This window comes from Oculina patagonica, chromosome 9 (genome assembly GCF_052425735.1).
Source record: "Oculina patagonica isolate OP01 chromosome 9, crgOcupat, whole genome shotgun sequence".
NCBI classification, from domain to species: Eukaryota; Metazoa; Cnidaria; class Anthozoa; order Scleractinia; family Oculinidae; genus Oculina; species Oculina patagonica.
Window position 1 is genome coordinate 23,782,589 of NC_135766.1, and position 22,295 is coordinate 23,804,883.

The following is a 22,295-nucleotide window of genomic DNA, read 5'->3' on the forward strand; positions in this document are numbered from 1 at the left end:
GGGACTGGTCAATAAGTACCAGGGAGGGTGGGCCGGAGCAATTGGAAAAGTGGTGGCTCGAAAATTAGTGACCCACCCCGTCCTTCTGGCTCAAAACTGACTGACCCACCCCTGATAGGGGGTGGAAAATTACATGACCCACCCCCTTTGCTAAAAAAATCAAGGGACCAATCATTTCTTTATCATCTGTTAGGGGTTGAAGGTTTTTGATTTGACTTCAGCTTTGAAAGTGAAATTCCCTACATAGACATTTTCCCTGATGGGCACTGCTGTTCCATGTACGTCTTTTTCCATTTCTTAACACACCAAAGAAGGACGAATTTATCACTTCTTTTAATAGTCTTTTTTAAGTTTTCCACATATTTGTGTGTAATCAGTATGTAATATTAATTCATAATCAATTTTTGAAGAGTTCATATTTTTATACAGAAATTAATAACAGAAACTACAACCACTGTCCATCATTCATATTTGCAAAGTGTTTCAGTAAAGAGTTTACTGGTATTAAAAGGCCTAAAGCCCAGACAGAATCTATGCAGGTCGAAGAGAGACAGGCAAAACCGATGTTATGATCACAAGCCATCTAGGGGGGTCAGGGGGCATGCTCCCCCTGGGAAATTTTTTATATTTGGGCCTTTTGAAATCGCTAGAAATTCATTTAAATCTGTTCACATGGAGAAATTTATCAATTTTATATACTGATGAATACAACTTTTCTTGGAACTATAACAGTTTAAAGTTAGTGAATAAACAAGATGACCCACCCCCTACGTGTAGTTTAAAATTATGTAACCCACCCCTTTTCGAGGGCTCAAAAACTGATGACCCACCCCCTTTCTGCTCCGGCCCACCCCCCCCCCCCCTGTACTTATTGACCAGTCCCTAAGAAAAGACTTTCATCTTAGAGCTATATCACATACCCCTGAAATAGAAATCTACTGCTTTCTTTTGGTGGAAAAGCGCGTCAAATTTGACGAGAAAAATCGTCCTTAAAATACCCGTTGCTAAAAAAAAAAACAGGTATGCTTTCCTCCTATTTGATGCCCTCGTGTTCTTGTTAATTACCGCACAATGGTGAAAACTTCAATTTTAAAGTCTACAAAGACAATAAATATACACTTTTGTAACTATATATGCAAGTTAATTGATACATTTAATTCCCTAGGTGAAGTTCAGTGCACAATTGATTATAAAAACATTTTCGCTTATTAGGTAGATGAAATTAAAGGGGAAGGGTTATTGTCCTGCGCATGTGTCATCACAGAGTTACAGATCGCTCGACACCTCCATACTACACTAAAACACCACTCCTTAACAGACACTTTATTCTGCCCAGAGTGGTGTGTTGAATGGTCTACCGTATTTACTCGAATAAGCGCCGCGGCGCTTATTAAATTTTTCGCGCCTCAAGTGCGGCGCTTATTCGAGGGCGGCGCTTATTTAAAATTTGGACGGCAAAAAAATCTTATCCTTTACAGTAATTGTAAAGAGCGTCTTTTGATTGTCAGTGTAAGTCAACAGAAGTGGCGCTAGCTGCCCTGGCAAAGTTTGCGGCGTTCAAAACATTTACAGAACTATGTATTGTAAGAATGTTGAATTGAAAAACTAATGGGCAAGCGGTAAAAAATCACTTTACACTGCAAAACTTCGCTCTTGATGACAAGAAGTGTTCAAGCTTGTTTTAGAGTTGCTTTGTACTGACAATTTTTAGTTTAACGAAGTTCATAAAATAAGCGCCGCATCAGGACTGCGGCGCTTATTCAGGGGCGGCGCTTATTAACTTTTTTGTCCGAAATGCGGCGCTTATTCGGGGGCGGCGCTTATTCGAGTAAATACGGTATCTGTAATTTCGTGTTGGCCTGATCATCAATTCTGGAACGCACAAGCACAGAGCATAACCCTCTCTTTTAATAAGGATTCACAATCCAATCATCATCTTGTGTCGCTAAGTTGAGTCAGATTCGTCGCCGCTGTTAAAACGAGGATATCCTCGTTCAGGAGTCCGTCGCACTGCAAGAAAAAAACAAATATTTAATTTGGAAGATAAACGCTCTTTTCGTGTGCGACCGTTTTTCTGGTTTTGCCCGCAGCGATTATTTGAGTGTCACGCAGCGCTTTTTGGAGAGTAACGTTGCGTGGCAAGAAACGTTGCCTAACGAGGAGCGTTGTGTGACCAACCGAGTTATGGCTGCGGGGGAAAACCACTGCAAAGCGTGGGGAAAATCGACATTCTTCAATTCATGTTATCAACAAGAATACCCTTAACGCCTTTCGCTTTCACAAAAATAGAAAATTTCAACCCTTGAAAAAGTTTAGCAGCGATTACTGTTTTTTCAAAGCTAGTTAACAGGGTGTTACCTCTTCTTGTGTCCCAGTCGGCCTCGCTGCCGCTCTCCACTGGTGCACGGTTCCACGGCCGACTCCCTCCTAACTCAGGGGACCCCGCTCGGTCATAATTAACGTCTGTCTAAATTGTAGCGAGAAGAAATTCAATGTCAGTCTTAATTTGTTAATGTGGTAGCAGCAAAATCACCAGAAAGTATCAAAAAAACTTCATTACGTCATTGTCGGATGAATATCCGCCGTAATTCCAAGACTTCTGCTGCCTTCCCGAGTATACCAGGTCACTACGGCTTGACGAGGCCGTTGGGGGCCTGGAACTGTCTGGATGGTCAGAGGTAAATGAGCCACCCCTAAAAGAAAACCAAGAATTGAAGGTACAGATTAAAAAGAAGAGAAACACATTGCGCTTACATTTGTAAAGGGATAACGAGTACAATAAAATGCACTATTAAATTACAGCGCAATAAATTTCATTTAAATGGTCACACACTAGAGTTTCATTCAGACTTAAAAGTTAGAACCACCTTGTACAGCATAATAAACAGCACCACATAAAAGTACTGCTCAGTAGCTTTCCTTTAAATGGTCACACATTTGGGTTTTAATCACAGATTAAAACGTTAGAACCACCTTGTACATCATAAGAAACTACTTCATAAAAGAACTGCTCAATAGCTTTCATACACTAGGGTTTTATCCACAAACTTAAAAGTTAGAATTTCCTTGAACAGCATAACAAACAGTACCGCATAAAAGTACAACTCTAAAGCTTTCATTTGAATTGTACACAGTCAGGATTTCATCACTTAATCTACGAGAAAAAAAGGATTAACTTTTTCACTCCCTCAGCTCTAACCTAAACATGTGTTTTCCCTTCACTGGCGATCTACTTGGACTCTGCCACATGTGCTGTCCTTTCCGCGGGCTGGAATCACCTACAAACAAGTGAAAATACAATGCATATTATTTTCTAGTTACTTACCTTGCTTTTTAGCGACATCCAGACAAAAAAAAAATTGTCTAGTTAATCATCAAGTTGGTTTTGCGTAGAGAAGAGCAGTTCCCAGCTGAACGTTGGAAAAATGGCTTGTTGTGGTTGCTTTACTACGTTCTACGATTGGCTAAAAAAAAACCTTGCACCATCTAATCGACCAATCAGATGCAAAACCAAAAGCAATCACGAATTGGTCACGTGCAGTTTCCCGCGCTTTGTGCCGGTGAACTGTATCGGCTTAGACTTCTCATTGGTTCACTGTGTTCACTGTGCTAACGTTTCTTATGATTCACCATTGTGATTGTTTTGGCTTTCTTTTTGCGATGCGCGACTGAAAGCTGTTATAACTATTAGCTCCAGAATGATTAACTAAAAAGTATACTTACTTTCCGAGTCGAATCCTGATGGCCACACGGGAGGTCTGCTAAGTCCCGTCTGAGGAGAACAAGCAATAACTTTTAAGACTTCCATTACAAAAAGCATTAGAATAAAAAGTAAAGAAGTTAGTTGGATGGAAATAATAAGTTAGTACAAAAAAACCCTACCGTACTTCCTACTTGCGAAACACTGTCAAAGTTGTCGTCAACTGTAATAAAAGCAGAGTAAAGACAACAGTTTATCAGCATGAATATGCCTCATTTAAGACTCACTGACAGCAATAATTTAGCGTTATTTCTGTAGGCTCAAAAACGTATCAATATCATAGAACACTCAACGATAATGTTTTGATAAATGTGGAACAGAACTCGACTAAGGACAGGGACTGATTAGGATGAGTGATGATGGCGAGGACTGAAATAGATTTATAAAATATAGAAAAACTTCACAAAGGCGAAGATCGCCTTCCATGTTTGGTTTTGGTTTTCTTGGGAAAATTGCAAACAACTTGTTGCAACGAGAGATTAAAGGGACAGTGTCACTATAACTTAGAAATACAATGAAGGTGTTGGTATTAACTTGAAATCCACTAATAGTGGCCTGGCCTTGCTATAACGTACTGTACTAGTCATGAAAAATGTCAAAAGGTGGTTTGCCTACGCACAGATAGGGCAGTAGTGGACTAAAATTTTGAAAACGTCAGGCCGACGTTTTCAAGTTTGACAGTGTTACTTGGAAGAAAAACACTTATAAACCATGGTTAGATTAATTCACATCTTGGAGAATAAATTTATGCCTTTCTTTGTTGTTTAAAGGTTATTTTGATGATCACTGAGTGCACCCTCATAATTCTATCATATTTTACGCCAGAACTTATAACAATTCTCGTTTTACTGCCCCTTTAACTGCAGAACGTTCTCCAAATAAATAATATTTGCTTTTAAACTCGTTAATTTCTTTAATATTCCATACATTTTGGGCATATTCTTTGTAAGTGCCGTTTTAAGCAAATGCCGAGTTACAGCGTACGTGTTATCATCCTTACCTTCGCTTGCTGAATAAACACTACCAGCTGAAACACAAGAAACGAGTTATTAGTTTTTATAAGGGTGTCCTAAGGGTAACGATACTACCAACCGATAGTAAAGGTAGCGTAACTTCCTCAAACACCCTCGAGTGAAAAGGTAAAACACGCAACTAGTGGGAAAATGGAAACTGAACGCCAAAATTGGAGAGCGAGGCAAGCACGAATTTACTTTCCCACGTTTCCGGCCACCAATTTTTGCATGGACCTGTTTTTACAATGTTTGTTTCTCCCTGGAAGATCTTCGAGAGAAAGTAAGAATTACTCATAGTCTATTTTCGAGTCTTGATAAAACAGCGCTGATTGCACCGTTCCCGAAGGTGGGCTTATATGTAGTGTATGTCATTTGTATCAAAATTGTTTTAGGCCTCAGGGATCGGAGAAGAGAGAGAGTTACAATAACATTACTTATGCACATAAATGTACATACCTTCTGACTTTCGGTCACTTGGTTGGCCAGTGATAATTCTGCAAAAACAAAAGAAACGAAAGATATGTAATTTCTGGTGCGTATAGTGTGATCGTCCGGGAGAGAGTAGTTCTGAAAAGAACTGTTGTTGGTGACTGACATTTAGACAACATGAGGGGAAGTCCTCAGGCTCACACCATTTGAATGCTCTAACCACTGAAATACAGGTAGGCTTGTGCTGAGCTGGGCCAATTTACTAGATTCCTATGTAACACGGGTCCTGCATACTGCCACGAACAGCAATGCTGAAAACATCCGTTCTCATAATTAAAATTGGACTTTTATGGCGGAAGTCTACACAAAAAAAAAAAAAACGGTTGAAAGCCAATCCCCCCCATTCCCACTCCCAATTCCTCCAATACTACACACAAGCGTAAGCAAGAACACACGCATGCATACCATTAAAAGTACTTTTAAACTTGGATGTCCTGCATTACTTACTTTGCACATCTTGCACATATGCTAACTCGTATTGACTCTGAAGTTGCTGTTCCCTGTTTTATGGACTGCAGGTAAATAAAACAAAGACATATCAATAACGAAAACCAGAGTGACAATAAGTACTAAAAATACTTCCCAGTGGACATGAAACAGTAGCTATAAATCCATTTGTGTTTGCAGGCTAACCAAAGCATTGTCTTCAAATCAGCGCAATTACGTTGAAAAATAATGTAAATTGTTCTTACTTATTTCTACATATTATTTAATTTTCGTCACTAGATGGTTCACAGTCTCTCTTCTTTTCAATTGAAAAGAATGCAACAGAAACAGTGAGCGAAGCGAGTTCCAGCGCGAAGCACTAGGGGGTAGGTTTCTTGTTCCCTGTCCACCCAGTTTTGTGTTGGTGTCCAGTTCTCTAGCGACTCTTCGCCTGAGTTCAATGATGGATGAAAATAAAAATTATGAGGAAAGAGAGGCCAGGGCTGGGAACATGAAAAGAAATCAGACGTTGAACACTCCTAAGAAAAGAGAGGATTACAGTGTACATGTAGCTATCAGAGTTTGGTTTTCCACTTCCATTTTGTTTCATTTATAGCCGCAGTAAAAAAAAGACAAGTCACCTTGGAAAGTCTTGCTCCACTACTGTTCAAGTTTGACACTCCTTCAGACTCCAGCTCGTCAACATTTTCTGGAGAAATCAAATTACACAAACATCAACTACAGATAAACTTTGAATAAAGCAAACATGGCAGACTCATCAAAACTTAAATCAGACTGGAACATGAACAAATTGTTTTAACTTGTTTACATGTACTAGGTGAATTCCTGGATTATTTAAGTGTCACGGATTAAAGCCAAAGTTAGGCATGGGAAATGACCATTCAATTCGGTGAAATATAAAAATAACCTTTTACACTCCTTCTTATAAAAGCGTGAACACTAAAAAATATGTCTGGAATGTTTGTGTTTAGCCAATCACATGCGAGAACTTCAGACCGCAGAAACCACAAACAGTAAATGGGTTTCCATCGGTCACGGAGCAACTTTAGTTCTTATTTTGTTTCAGGATACACGCTCTGTCTTTTTTAAGAATTTAAAGAACTGCTATTCTTTCGTATCGAGGGCCACATCCAGAACATGGTTTCAGGGATTTTTGAAAGAAAAAAAGGACGGTTTCTCTAGCGACGATATACGACATGGTTCAGTGCATGCAGTATGTTGTAGACATGTCTAGACATAAGATGTAAACACGATAAACCGAATATAAAATACAAAATTGTGGAGTTTTCGTTACTGATTGTAAATCTTTTCGGTAGAACAAGGGATTCGATTTATTTCGGCAAACGATTTCAACCCTTAGGCAATTAGAGGTTCCGTGATCGTAAGACTGCAAACTGCAAAGGCTCCAGACGAAAATTATTCAAAATGTTGGCGTGATTGGTGCAAAGTAAACACCTCAATCGCTCAATCGTTTGATTTTCGCTTTTCCTTCCCGCTATCGTTTCGCTGTTATCGAAGAAACAAACCTTCCTTCTATCAGTGTTTAGGTCTGCTACAATAGTTGGGGTGAGATAAAAACCGGAAAATGCAAGCTTACCTCAGTACAAATTGTAACATGCCATCAGGCGAACGGTAACTGCAGATACGAATTCGTTACAATTTTTGAAAATTGGCGGCAACTGGGGCAAATCGTAGCGTCGGGCGCATCGGTTTTTTAATTTTTTCTATAAAAAAAATCACTCAAACCTATTCTTCAGTGGAGCAGTGAATGTTCTCAAAAAGGAAGGAATTACAATTAGTGTGTTTACTTGTAAATTGGGACGAAACGAGAACCAAATATTGTTCCGTGACCGATGGAAACCCATGTGGTTTCTGCGGTCTGAAGTTCTCGCATGTGATTGGTTAAAAGACAAAGAACATTCCAGACATATTTTAAGTGTTCACGCTTTAATAAGAAGCGGTGTAAAACAACAAAGGGACATTTCAAGAAGACAGCAAATACAAAAGAAAGTACGGATGACTTAAAGTGACGAAGATTGAAACAGATTGCAAAATGGGTTTTGAAATATTGTTGGGCTGAAGTTAGTTGGTTTGCTTGTAACTTAATTGTAAGGCCCAGGAGACACTTTTGGTTGCAATGAAGCTATGGTTTTGTCATTTACATGTAGATCAGGGTTCATACAAAAAATTGCAACCATTTTTCAAGGACTTTTGAAGGACCAAACTGAATTTTCGAGGACCACCTACCAGGAATGCAATTTAACAGATGGTACATAAATGCAAATTCCAAGTCAAAGCTAACAGGTTTTAAAGGTTTATAAATGCCTAAAGTGCATGCGGAGGACAATTAAGAGTTCTATACAAGACCACTGGTGAATTTGTTTAACTGACATTTGAACCCACTAGCACAGTTGGATTACTTCGCTTCTCAATTTCCCTTTATCAGCTGCTTTTACACCCGGCTTTTTCAGTGTTTGAAGCTGCTTTACACAGGAAAAGACCAAAGTCTGTGTAAAGCAATTATCTTTCGACCCCACTACATTCAAATTTGAAGAAAATTCAAGGACTTTTCAAGGACTAACACACAAATTCAAGGACTTTTCAAGGAAAAATGGAATTCAAGGACTTTTCAAGGACTCTCCCTAAAATTCAAGGATTTTTCAAGACTGTGCGAACCCTGTAGATCCATAGATAAAACTCAGCCGTGACACAGTCCCTTTAAAAGCAATTTCAAAATGAAGATACAAGACACAAAAAAGTGTAAGGTCTGCACTTGCGTCAGTTTCTGTAGCAATGGTATTGATGGGTGCATACCTTGGAAACCAGATTTCTCTTCTCCAGTACCCATTGTTTATTGAAACAATTTTAGAAACAATTTTAGGGTGCTTTGCAACTATTGAGAGGATGCCACATCAGCGCTAGCTGGTTTTCATGTGGGTCCTCTATCCAGATCGAACTTGAATTTGGAAATGTTCGTTTTTCAGGAGGGAGGAAAACCGGAGAACCTAGAGAAAAACCCTCGGAGCAAGATGAGAACGAACAATAAACTCAACCCGCATATGGTACCGGGCCAGAATTGAACCCAGGCCACATTGGTGGAAGGCGAGCGCTGTCACCACTGCACCAACCCTTATTCATTTGTAAATTACCTAATAGTTCTGTGCCGTCATCATGAAGATCTTCACTATCACCTATGCCATTAACATCTCTTCTACTGTGACTTTTATTCATTAGAAGAGCTTGCAGCTGACGACGATGTTCCTCAGCTGCATGTCGAGCCTTCTGTTTTCTTGACCTATTGGACCTTAAGAAAACAACAAAAGAATCACACACAAGATCTGTTCAGTCATTTTGGTAGCCTGTGTTGTAGTCGAAAGTTTCGGCGGTTTAGACTGTGTGTGACGCAGGCTATCATTTTGGTAGAATTCCTTAAGTCAGGGTTAAAATTAAACAGGCTATTTAAGGGGGTCCTTCTAAACTACCAATTTGTTGCTAAGGAAGGTTTCAAACCATGATCATAGTTTAGAAACCAGACTTTACAATAAGCTTTTTTTACAGGTTTGTTCCATTAAAGAGTCCATCAAGAGTTTGAAATCATAGCCATATTTGCTAAGCCACATGACCAGAAACTCAAACTGTATAGATTTGAAAATTGAAATCAGCACCGATCATAGATAAAGAACCTCCACAGGCTTAATCAGGGTTGTCAGTGGGGTTTTGAGTAGCAGGTTCCATCCAAAAAGTAGGGGGCTATGAAACACACAGAACTTGATAACACACACTCAGAACTGACCTACTAAATAAATATTCCAAGTAGCCGGCGCAGTATTCGGAATAGCCAGTGAAATGCGCCGATTGCCGGCTTATTTTGACAACCCTGCTTAATGTAAAGCATCGTTTCTATGAAATTCACGTTATGATTATATGTTGGATAGCTAGACCATGTGCTCCTCCCCAGTCCCCTAGGTTATAACACAACATCTCCCTCCCCCGACAGGAGGAGATCAGAGAACGTACAACATCTCCCTCCCTCTTTAGGAGATAATAAAAAAGGAACGCAAACATGTAGAAAAGGCACATTGTCAGATTGTGAGCTTCAGGTACTTTCTGTTGCGGATGAGCACCGAACCACGGTCAGTTTCGACAGCAAAGGTACGGTTTGGTCTAATTTCAATAACAGTCCCAAGAAGGGACCAGTCAGTGTCATTGCGAGAGCGAATTGCGACACGGGATCCTAGTTCTAGAGGAGGTAGTACTTTGGTATGTTTATCATAGTAGAGTTTCTCCTTACTCTTGGCATGTAGGATTTTCTTCCTTGTGGTGGGAGTTAGAAATTCTTCCTTAGGGTTTGGGACTCGAGGAAGAAAGTCATGCAGTGCTCTGCCAAATAACAACTCAGCTGGACTCTTCCCACAGGCAAGTGGAGTGTTGCGGATTGCTAACATACCTTTCCAAAATTCATCATGATTCATTGATCCACACTTCTTGAGTAGCTTTTTGACATTTTTTACGGCTGCCTCAGCTTTGCCATTTGACTGCGCATGTGTAGGTGATGACACAGTGTGTTGGAAACCCCACTCTTGTGAGAAATCTTCAAAGGCCTTACACGTGAACTGAGAGCCACCGTCAGAGACTACTTCCACAGGTGTTCCAAAGCGCGAAAAAGTCTTCTTCAGTTCCTTGATCACTAACGGCGCCTTACTGTTCTTCTTTAGATCATGCACTTCAGTGAAAAAGGAGAAATAGTCGGTGGTAATGAGGTACTCATTTCCATCGAGGCTAAATAGGTCAACACCTAGCTTCTCCCAAGGTCTTGTTGGTATTGGTGGCTGCTCCAGTGGTTCTTTAGAATTTACTGGAAGATGTGTCAGACACTGGTGGCATCGTTTCACCATGTCTTCGATTTCGCGATCTATGCCAGGCCAATAGATGGAAGCACGGGCACGGCGGCGAGTTTTATCAACACCTTGATGCCCTTCATGCAGAACCAAAAGCATCTTCTTTTGTAGAGAGGATGGAATAACAGTTCGTCCATTCATTACAAGAATAGATCTGCCAGTGGTTGGTGCAACGAGGTAAAGGTTGTGACGGATAGGCCAGAAAGGTTTTGCAACTGTTGCTACTTCTTCTAGTGATTTAGGCCATCCACAATTGATGTACTCTGTAACTTGAGAAATCTGAGGGTCTGTCTGCTGAGCTTGAAAAACTTCATGAAGTTGTAGGTCTTCAGTTGACTTATCAGCAAATTGGATCTTTACAGCTGCTTCAGCATGAATGTTACATAGCTCATCATCGAGTGATGGCTCATCCACTGGGAAACGAGAAAGAGCGTCTGAAGCCAAATGATCCTTGCCTTTCACCCATTCTGCAGTGAACGAATATGGCAGCATCTTCATCATAAGTCGCTGGAGTCTGGGATTCTCGACATCTGCAATTCCCTTAGAATTCAGTATTGGGATGAGAGGCTGATGGTCAGTAAGAAGGGTGAAGTGTGGTAAACCCTGAACAAACATGTTGCATTTCTTCATTGCCCAGCAGGCAGCAAGAGCCTCAAGTTCTATCATAGCATAGCGGCTTTCTGCAGGAGTCAAGAAGCGTGAACCTGCTTGTATTGGTTTCCAGACATCATCTACCAATTGTAGGAGGACGAAACCCAGTCCCTTGAGACGAGATGCATCAGTAGCAAGAATAGTTGGTTGGTTAACAGCGAAGTATGTTAGCACAGGAGTGGAACTCAGGTGAGATTTCGCTTCCAGGAAGGCATGTTCATGTTCAGGCAACCATTGGAACACTGTATCCTTTGCAAGAAGAGGGCGGAAGGGTGCCATAATTGCAGTGAGTTCCTTGGAGAAATTGCCAAGCTGGTTTACTAACCCAAACCATGAGCGGAGATCGGTGAGGTTTTGTGGGCGAGGAAAATCCCTGATAGATTTTAGTAGGTCAGGACTGGTCTGGATGCCAGTTTTCGTCAGACGAAATCCACCAAACTCGACTTCTGTAACGGCAAGCTGCGACTTTGTTTGTTTGAGCGTGACACCATGCTGACGACAGTGATCAAGGAAGGCACAGGTGCGCATCTTCAGAATAGACAGACTTGGTGCATAGATCAGAATGTCATCAACGATTTTGCGAACTCCTTCCAGGCCAGCAACGACCTTGTCCATGCGGCGGTTGTACCATTCAGAGATGCTGTTAATTCCAAATGCAGCTCGATTACACACAAATCGACCAAATGGTGTAATAAAGCAGGTGAGAGGACGTGATTCAGCATGAAGTGGAACTTGCCAGTAACCATGGCGAGCATCAAACTTGCAGAAGTATGCAAGCTCCTCTTGAGGAATGCTGGTTACAGCTTCAAAAGGAGAGTTACTGAGATGATATTCACGCTGAATAAATTTATTCAAGCGAGTGAAATCAATGCAAATTCTGAGTTCATCAGTGCCCTTCTTCGGGGCTATTACGATTGGGTGACACCATGGGCTGGGTTCTTCGCATGGTGAGATTACTCCAAGTTGCTCCATCTCCTGAAGTTGTTTCTTCAGTTGCTCCAAGTAAGGGATTGGAACTTTTCTTGCCTTTAACTGAGCATAGGGTGTAGCATTGGGCTTGAGATTGATCTTAAATGGTTCACCTGACATGGCAGGAAGAAAAGTCTCATCAAAGATGTCTTCATAATCGTGTAAGAGGGATGAAAAATCAGAGTCTTCTGAACTCTCGGCGATGGTTGGCTCTGAAGAGGTTCCAATCACATTTACTTGTACGTCATCTGCTGCATGGTGCATCCAGTTCAAGTGAGACAACAGGTCATCATCTGGAGGCGGAGGTAGAGACTCAAAATTGTTGGCGTCAGAGTGTAGTTGGTCCTGTAATGTGCTGCCAGGTAAAGACTGGGCAGGGTCTGCCTGCAGTGTTTTTACAGTTGAAGAAGAGGGGTTGACTTTTTCTTCCAAAGTAGACAATGGCCACTGGTCATCTATGACACCAAGAGCTCGACAAGCAGGAGTGCCAAGGACAACTCCATCCTCACCGTGGATAATGTGGAACCATTGGCTAGCTGAGAGAACTGGGTCTTCTGGGGGCCAGGAAATCTTCAGAAGTACGCGTGCTTCAACTTTAAGGTTGTGACCACCAGCAGCTTTAACGGAACCACACTCTAGGTTATAGTTCCATTCAGGAGTTTCAAAACGAGTGATCCAGTCATAACCAACACAGTTTATATTGGCACCAGGATCAACCATGCACTGCTGAATCCAGTTGTGATTGCCAATAACAAAGTCAGCATAGCAGTGAGTTCCAACACTAGGAATAGCAGAAAGGTTGATAGTTTTAACAGATGCAGTGTGGCTTATTTGAGACTTTTCATCAGCTGAAATCAATTGAAGAGAAGGATTTCCAGAGGAGCCAGGCTGTGCTGCATGAGCATCTGATTTCCTATCCTCGCTGGGTCGCTTTGGACCAGTCTTAGAATTATTGGGACACATGAGGGATTTGGCCCAGTGGCCTTTGGTGTTGCAGGCTTTGCAAATAGAATCTTTTGCAGGGCATAATTCCTTTCGGAATACATGGAACCTCATACAGAATTTGCATTTCCTAGGGCTGTCTTCTGACATGTCAGAAGGAGGTGCATTGCTGTTGTCAGAGTTATTGCTTGATTTGCCTTTTCTGTAGGCAGAAGCACCAGTTTTGTTTATTTGAGAAGAAAATTGGTTTGCTTGAAATGAAGTGGCTTCATCAACTTGAACATGTTGAACAGCTTTCTCGAGGGTTAGATCTTTAATACACAGAAGACTCTTACGAACCTCATTGGACCTTATGCCAGCCACTAATCTTGCAAGAAGAACACGCTCTTTACATGACATTCTAGTTTCAGTCTTGCAACAATCTTCATACTGGCATTTATTCAACAGGGACTGTAAATCAATGTAAAACTCTTCAAAAGACTCATTTGTCCCTTGGGACCTGTTGTGAAACTCGTATTCATGAACAAAGATACTTGTACTTCCACATACCTGGGTTTGGAAAGACTCAATGATAGCATTGACATCTTGTAGCCCTAAGATGTTCATTCTTTTAACGGTGTCATCGCTCAGGACGTTTGTAAATAGAGCTTGTTGGGTTTCTCTAGGAAGATCGGAGAAAGCTGTAATTGTCACTGCAGAGTTCCATCGCTGCTTCCAAATTTGGAATCCGTCTGGAGTAGAGGTTGCAATATCAAGCTTCGGCACTCGTGCAATTTCAGAAGAAATAAATTGAAGGTTTGGTCCAGATGTTGTTGTTGGACTCGCACTGGCCCCCTCGGAGGGTTTTGGAATTGGCTTGGGTGGCATTTCCTTTATAGTTGAGACAAACGTCGCCCCTAGAGCGAAGAAATGAAGCTTCTAACGTCTATGATCGATAGCGATCGGCGAGCAGATTGAAAAATGGCCGCACAACTCGATGTCGACTACGCCATGTTGGATAGCTAGACCATGTGCTCCTCCCCAGTCCCCTAGGTTATAACACAACATTATATAAAAAGTTATGATGTAACAAACACCCATATTTACAGACTTTCTTCAGTTGCACAATTCCTTTTTTTTTTTCGTGTAGAGAGTAATTCCGTGCATCTGATTATAAAGAAAGCTTAATATAAAAGTCCAACAATCTGTATACAATCTAAGGACATTTAAACACAGCAGAACACTGATTTCCTGAACCGCCAAGGGAGAAGGAAAACTAGTTTCAGAAAACAGAAGTTTGGGAAATCAAGGAGTACAATTGCAGTGTTTGACTGAGAGGAGCAAATAAAAGGGAAACAACGTCTGGTTTGAGTTGATCTAATTAACGCCCACTCTCAAATAAACGCCTCCTGTCTGATAAATGCCGCCTCTTACATGTAGGTGTTAGGTTTGTATTAGACGCCCCTCTCTAATAAACGCCCCATGTCTAATAGACGCCTCCAAGAATCCCTAGAAAACCAAGGCAACCCTCCATAGGGTAAAATCACGCAATTTTTTTAGTTTCTTGCTTGACTTGGACATTGAAGATGCCAACGATACCAACATAGTTGACCTTGATGATGATGAAGACATCGATATCGAACTTAATGAACGACATCTCCAGGCTTTGCATTAGCGTAGGATAGATTAGTCTCCCACTCACAAACTCTGTTTTCTACCTTACTCCGCATGCAAACTATGCATCTTATTTGTTTTGTTGACGTTGTTACAGTTAAAGTGAAATACATGCTTCTCTCTAACTAATGCCTCATATCTATTTAAAGCCCCTCCTAGGACCCCTTAAATGTAATAGACACCCGGGCATTGATTAGTAAGATTATTTACGGTATCTGGAGGTTTGAGAAATGAAGGGTTTAAGAAATCAGGATTTCAGACATCTCATATACCAGTATATCTTAACCTCTTCAGATTGTTGCTTGCCATTGTTCTAGTAAAAAAATATATCATTTGGATACTAACTCGTATGATAGCATTGATGACGAGTCATTCTCTTCTTCCCTGGTTTTGATGTCTCTTCCCATGTTAAGTTCTGCTTCTAAACTATCGTCAGCATAGTGCATAGGACCCGCTGATGGAGCTCGGCGATTGTAGATCACTTCTCTTTCTGCTGGCATTTCCTGTGAAATTATACATTAATTTTTAGAACATGACTTCACTGGAAATACTTATACATGAAAAGCAAATAAAGGGGTAAACATCAAGCATTTTTATATAATTTTCAAGTAAAATCAAATAGTCTGTAAAAAAAACATGGCTTTGGATTTTTTAAAGACTGTATGATTTACTCAGTATAGAATGAGTTATTTACTTTTAATTTATTAGTGTCCAAAGCAAACAAGTACACTACTTAGTGATTGGTTTAGAAAACTTGTGCCACCTTCTCATCCAATCAGAAGTGAAACCAGTATCCAGTCTGTAAAGTATTAAGTCAAGTAAAACAATGTTTCATAGCCTTGGGGTGGGCACAAATCCAATCTGTAATTTGATCTTTTAAACTATGACTCATCAAAACATTATTTTATTATTTTAACAACATCAAAATAATACACTTACCATTTCACCATTTCTTCCCCAGGAAGAAGCTGATAAAAAGAGTTAATGAAACAATATTATTTTTTTTTTATTATAAGCATTCTTACAACAACAATTGAGCTGAAATTAGAAACTAATAAATACAGATATTTAGATATTATCTAGCATCATAAGGCACACAATACAATGTATTTGCAAAGAGCTATGTGGCTGTAGCCTTGAGCACTCATTGCCTGCCTATGTTAGGCATAACAAAGACTCATCAAAATAGAATAAAGGAAATCATACATGAATTAGATATCTATGATTAATTATATCTCCATTCACTCCTTATTTTTTTACACACCGTTTTAATTTAAGACGTGTATCCAATATGCAAGGACCTTAAGGTAGCGTCTCATGACATTTACCTTATTACAGGAAATTAACGCTTGGGTTAATTAAGGCATTTGAAATTAACCCGACTTAAATTAACGCGAATTGAAGGAAAAATTACTTCCCAATAAAAGAAATTAACGCGAAAGAGGGGGTAACATTTCAAAATGAAGGAAATCAACGCGACATACACAACAGGAACAAGTTTATTTCAACACTTGTAGGCGTATAATCTTAAACGAAAAAATGTTCGTGGTACCTTGTTACATGAAATTTTCACGACACTTTAATTTCGCGAATTTCGCGATTCTAAAAAAATCGCGAAATTAAAGTGACGCGAACAATAAGTGTCGCGAACATAACATGGCGCGAATATTAAGTGACTCGCATATGTTAGTAATAGATGTTGTCGTCAATTGACTCACTTATAGACATTGTGAGAACTGCTCTGTTGTTGCTATTGCCAAGATTAAGTCCCCCCTTGCGATTTTGTTAATTTTGACATTATTGTTCCTTCGATGCAGTCGATTTATATAACTCAAAGGCATGTCAAAATATATTGCCAAGAAAATGTAAATTGTGTCTCACTCAGAACGCGAAATTAAAGTGATTTAAAATACAAAATTTTCGCAAAATCGCGAAATTTAAGTGTCGCGAAATATGTGCACCTCAAAATCGCAAAATTAACGTGTCGCGAAAATTTCATGTAATAAGGTACTTTTCCCACTTTGAGCGTTCTTCGCAGTATCGGAGCAGTATCAATGATAGTGGCAGTTAAAATATTAATAATGCTTTTTTTCTTGGAGTCAAGAACGTCTGGACTGTAACGAGAAATTGGGGCCCAAATAATGGAAATTAACGTCATGGAAAATAACGCTCCACTTAATTAACGGTGCGGAAATTAACGTTAACAAAAATTAACGCGACTTAAATTAACGGGAATGTTTGAAATTCACGTTAATTTCATGACGCGTTAATTTCCTATAATAAGGTAATCCACTACACGTCATAATATTGTAACTGTCTTCTCAGTATTTGGAAATATGATGAAATGCTGCCTTTCATCTTTAACATGAAGGGTCCAACACACTTAACCCATTAGGCAACATCACACTTCTCACTCAGGGGCCATAAATGAAGAAGATATTAAATATAAATTAGTCAAAAAGCCAAACTCCACTCACATCCTGGAAAGTCCCTTGAGTCTTCATCAGCAGTCCTGGTCGCCCTGTGCTGCATACTGAACCACTCATCAAAATCATGTGATTGCACAGCTGTCTTGTGATTCCATGGAGGTTTCTCATTGTCACTATAGGCTTGTCCTACATTTGGCAAAAATCAGAGTGAAATTAAAACTTTAAACAGTCTGGGTTCATTCTTGTGATTGAAATGTTGGATCAAAAGAATGCTTTGAGTATGCAACTCACATTTATACCACTCGATCACGAGTCCAAAGCAATAACCATTAGGCCGCCTTTTCTCCTTGGCTTAAAGGTTAGCGCATTGGATTCTGGATCAAGTGGCCTGGTTTGAGCCCTGGCCAGGGACACTGCCTTGTGTTCTTGGGCAAGACTATTAACTCTCATAAATGCTTCTGTGGTGGGGTGGCATAATGGTAAGTGGGCTGGACTCAGAATTGAAGGGTCTGGGGTCACTGTGTTGTGTTCTTGGGCAAGACACTAAAGTTACTCTCATACTGCCGCCTCTCTCCACCCAGGGCCCAGTTGTTCAAAGGGTGGATAACGCTATTCACCAGATAAATCGCTATCCAGTGGATAAGTCTTAACAAAACTTAAAAAACTCATTAATAATTCATAAAGAAAAAACAAAAGAAATTAATGTTTAATGAGTGTCTTTATATCTGATAAAGACACGCCTAAACTTTACGTCCAATTTTCTACGCCATATTAACCCCAAATCTAAATATTAGTGCAAAAATGAGTTTATCTACACCAGAATATTTTTAAGCCGTTCAATAAATTCGCAGTTCGTGTTTTATCAAGTCTAAAACACTCGGCTTTGCCTCGTGTTTTAAACTTGATAAAACACTGCTGCTCATTTATTAAACATTACTTAAAAAACTCATTAATAATGCATAAAGAAAATACAAAAGAAATAATTGTTTAATGAGTGTCTTTATATCTGATAAAGACACGGCTAAACTTTACGTCCAATTTTCTAGGCCAAAATAACCCCAAATCTAAATATAAGTGCAAGAATTGGTTGATCTACATCAGAAGATTTTTAAGCTGTTCAATAAATTCGCAGTTCGTGTTTTATCAAGTCTAAAACACTCGGCTGCGCCTCGTGTTTTTAACTTGATAAAACACTGCTGCTCGTTTATTAAACATTACATAATACGCTATTCACCGGATTCGATTTATCAGGTGGACAGTGTTATCCACGCTTTGAACAACTGGGGCCAGGTGTATAAATGGGTACTGGCAAAATAATGCTGGGGGGTGCCCTGCGGTGGAATAGCATCCCATTCAGGGGGTAGTTTGCCATAGAGTTTCATGTACGTTAGACTTACACCTAAGATGCTGTACCTTTCCTAGCTGGTGGTCTCATGTTGTCCCTGTCCATAGCTTCACTACTTTTTGCTGGCTTGCTTCCACTTAGCCAGGGACGAGGGTAGTCTCTGCCTGCTACTTTAGATGCACTGCTTGGCCGATATTTTGATCCCTCTGTGTGTGAGTCAGGACAGGCCCAAGACTTGGCTAAAACGCTTCTGCCTAGTGTTGATCAAGCATATAAAAGCATATTCAAATGAACAAAACAACATTAAGTTTGGAGAATTCGAAGTTACTGTGGGACTTAAAGCCATCTGTTTCAATGGGCGACTGTACATCAGTTTATTTTACACCCTTTTTCAGTCTTGTCCAGAGGATTTATTAAGGTTTGGAGCAGGTGGGCATCAGGGCTTGGCACCCAGGCAAAGTATCAGCAAGGCCCTTCCCTCATTGGTAAACTGAATTCGGTTCAGTTGTTGTCAAACAGCCGGGCAAAGTCCAGATCACATCTGATCAATTTGCCTTGTGCCTGGCCCTTAATGAAACGCCTGCTTGTCCAGATATCATTCTCCTATTGACCATAACTGTAATTCTCATAACTAAAGTTCACATAGGTATGTTTGAGGCAAAATAAGATGTTAACCACTGGTTTGGATGAAAAGAGTTGCAAAACTGTCATGTGTCATAGTATTGATGTGAACAAATACTTTGATGCCTCAATGTACCTTCATCAAATGAATGTCTTGCAACTGATGTCCCTGTGAGACCCATTGATCTTCCAAATGATACCTTTGATCCTGATGGTGGCAGTGATGATCCAGCACCCTGTTAAAAGATACTTTGTATGTTAATAAAAAATACTGTATATGTTAGTACATTGGGCGATTCCAGAAAATATCCGTACCCTACCACGGACGGCTTCCATATTTTAGCCCCCAGTTGCCTTCGGAAATTCCAAAACGCGTTATCCCCCCATGCCCTCGGAATTCCATAATCGCTAACCCCCTCCTTCCGTTCAGATTTTTCATTTTTTCATCAAGCTCTTCAGAATTCCCGTCAGGGTACGCAAATACGCCCAATGTGGCGTATTTTACATCAAATTATTTCAAATGACTCGATCTGTACATAGAGACAGTCATTATGATGCAAGAGATTCTGGGATGAAAATGTAAAAAAAACAAGACGCCTAAAGCTTAATGCTTAAAACCGGGCGGTTAATGTTTAACTACTTGATTAGAAAAGTGCAGCAAAAACTTTTAAAATACCATTTAATTTATATCGAGTAACATGCAAGTCTGTGGATTGCTTGTCCATGCTTGGACAAATTCCTGCTTAGGTTTTCTAATTTTTATTTTTCTTCCGAATACTGAATAACCTAGGTATTGAAAACGTTTTGTGTGCAATCTTGAATAAATGAACTCAAACCAGTTAAATGATCTCCGACCAAGACAAAGAAACAATTAGAAAGATTTCGTTAAAAACTAAGACGCGTTTTTAAACATTTTTAAAAATGTACCACACCAAAAAAAATGGGAATAAGAACAAGATAAGAAAGCTTTTCAGCTTTCATGCAAGCTCTTCAAGTCAATTTTGGGAAGCAGTCACGCAAACGCAAGTTCTTGATAGCGTGATTCATTGCAGGTCATTTCTCCATCGCCGTTCGGTTCCGACTGAAACTCAAAACCCTTGAATGAAAAACAAAAAATATATATTTTATATTCCTCGCTAAAAAGAGCGGAGTAACCAGAAAATTACAGTATTGGCTCCTGCTCGAATAAAACGAGTCACATAAATAATAAAAAAAACAACAAATAAAACGAGTCAAATATCAAGAATAACAGAAAAATGTCTAAACAAAATTACAAAAGAAAATAAAAAGACTAAAAAAGGGCATGCATTAGACCACACGTATTAGATAACAGATGCTGTTAAAAATCTCAACTAATAATTATTGTGAAAAAAAGATTCAAGATGAGGTGAAGAAACATTTGATCATGAATTGCATTAAAAATTTTGAATCCTTAAAAGCCATGAAAATAGCATGCCGTGATAAAATTTAATTAATTATACGCGCCAAAGGGCAACTTTTCATTTTTGCCGTCTATTATTTCACACGATGGCTTTACCGATTTACATTCCATTCTAGTTTGAAGAAATTATTATATTATTACTTCGCATTTCCATTTTGTTTTTCTGAGTTTTTGAAAAGTGTGCAAGTAAAGTTTCGACATCAAGAACAAAATAAGGTTCTTTTGTTGTGTAAACATTCAATTCGTCTGTGACACACGACTTTGTCGGCCCAACTGTACACGGATGGAAATCGACAAAATGGACACAATTCTTGCTAAATGAAAAGCATCTTCAAAGTAGAGTCTGGAGCCGTTTTTAAATTCGATTTAAATGCAGGAACCGGCTTGCTGCAAAAACATTGCGTGACTGATGTAAAAAAGCTTCGACCTCAGCGACCTGTTGAAACAATCACCGGTTTCCGTCTCCAGTCCTCGCTTGAGTTGAACGCCTGAATAAAAACACAAAAATATATCTTTCACGTTTAACAGAAATCGGGGTATTAGATAAAATTTTAATTGCTCCTGCTGAGTAAATATCAAAAGTGCGGGATCTGAATCCTGGCCAAGAAAGCGGCCGAGTGAACTACTACGACAAATAACGCAAATATGTAAACATCACATGGTGTCTCAATCTGTAAATAGATGCCGTGTTCGTTTCAAAAGCCTAAAAAGGCAACTAATAAAAACGTGAAAAAATAAAAAAGAAACATGAAAAAAGTTTTAGATGAATTTTTTATTCAAGATGGGGTCAACAAACATTTTAAAAGGCAAAAAGATTTAAAAAAATTCAAAAACGTGAAATTTTGCACGCCGTGGTAGAATTTAATTACATGTATTAAATTACCCGCGCCAAGATTTCATTTTCATTTTGCGGACCATTTGTTTTATTTGCTGGCTTTACGGATCCCTTCACAAATACTATACATTACCATTTTTTTTACTGAAGTCTTGGGAAGTGTGTAAGTAAAGCTTTTACATCAAGAACCAAAATAACATTATTTTGCTGTGCAAACATTCAATCGTCTCTGATACGCGACTTTGCCAGATCAACTGTGCACGGATGAAAATGGACATAATTCTTCGTATTAAATGAAAAGCATCTTCAAAGTATTCCAGCTCAAAAATGCTCTGGCTACCAGCCGTTTTTTAAAAAAGCAGTTATGCGTAAAGCTTGCTGCAAAAACATTGCGTGACTGACGTAGCGGTTTGGAGCTGTCAAAACAATTACCGGTTTCGCAATCCAAACGCTTGAATAACACAAAAATATATCAGATATTTCACGCTAAACAGAAATCAGGGTTTTAGATAAAATTTAAAATAGAAGAGTGATTTAATAGCTGGGTTAAATAGCTCCTGCCGGATAAATATCAAAAGTGCGTGATTTGAATCCTGTCCAAGGAAGCGGCCGAGCGGGTCTGGAACGATTTACCGATACGACTACGACGAAAAAATTCCGGGCGATTTATGAACCGGGCCGGCCCAGTCCCCGCCCGGTTAATAAGACTTTTCTCCTTACCCTTGTTCAACAGATACAACCTACATTAACTTTACATTGCCCAAAACTGGTGCAGAACATAAAAATAAGTATATCGTGTGAT

General features: G+C 39.6%; 1 protein-coding gene across 2 annotated transcripts in view; it reads right to left on the reverse strand.

The window, feature by feature from the left end:
• Positions 1-889: 889 nt before the first annotated feature.
• Positions 890-22,295, reverse strand: part of LOC144666888 (uncharacterized protein C8orf34-like) — a 28,408-nt gene continuing 7,002 nt past the window's right edge. Inside the window, exons 2-17 of one of the 2 annotated variants that reach the window (XM_078528318.1) lie at positions 19,354-19,453; positions 18,665-18,850; positions 17,300-17,437; positions 15,762-15,790; positions 15,168-15,325; positions 8,859-9,013; positions 6,330-6,397; positions 5,710-5,774; positions 5,230-5,267; positions 4,761-4,787; positions 3,883-3,923; positions 3,724-3,772; positions 3,200-3,278; positions 2,561-2,693; positions 2,359-2,467; positions 890-2,010 (exon numbers count right to left, since the gene is read on the reverse strand). In XM_078528318.1, the coding sequence (XP_078384444.1) occupies positions 1,946-2,010; positions 2,359-2,467; positions 2,561-2,693; positions 3,200-3,278; positions 3,724-3,772; positions 3,883-3,923; positions 4,761-4,787; positions 5,230-5,267; positions 5,710-5,774; positions 6,330-6,397; positions 8,859-9,013; positions 15,168-15,325; positions 15,762-15,790; positions 17,300-17,437; positions 18,665-18,850; positions 19,354-19,453 (1,440 nt within the window). In that variant the 3' untranslated portion in view covers positions 890-1,945. Of the gene's footprint in view, positions 2,468-2,560; positions 2,694-3,199; positions 3,279-3,723; positions 3,773-3,882; positions 3,924-4,760; positions 4,788-5,229; positions 5,268-5,709; positions 5,775-6,329; positions 6,398-8,858; positions 9,014-15,167; positions 15,326-15,761; positions 15,791-17,299; positions 17,438-18,664; positions 18,851-19,353; positions 19,454-22,295 lie in introns of both variants that reach the window. The other variant, XM_078528317.1, reaches the window with a different exon arrangement.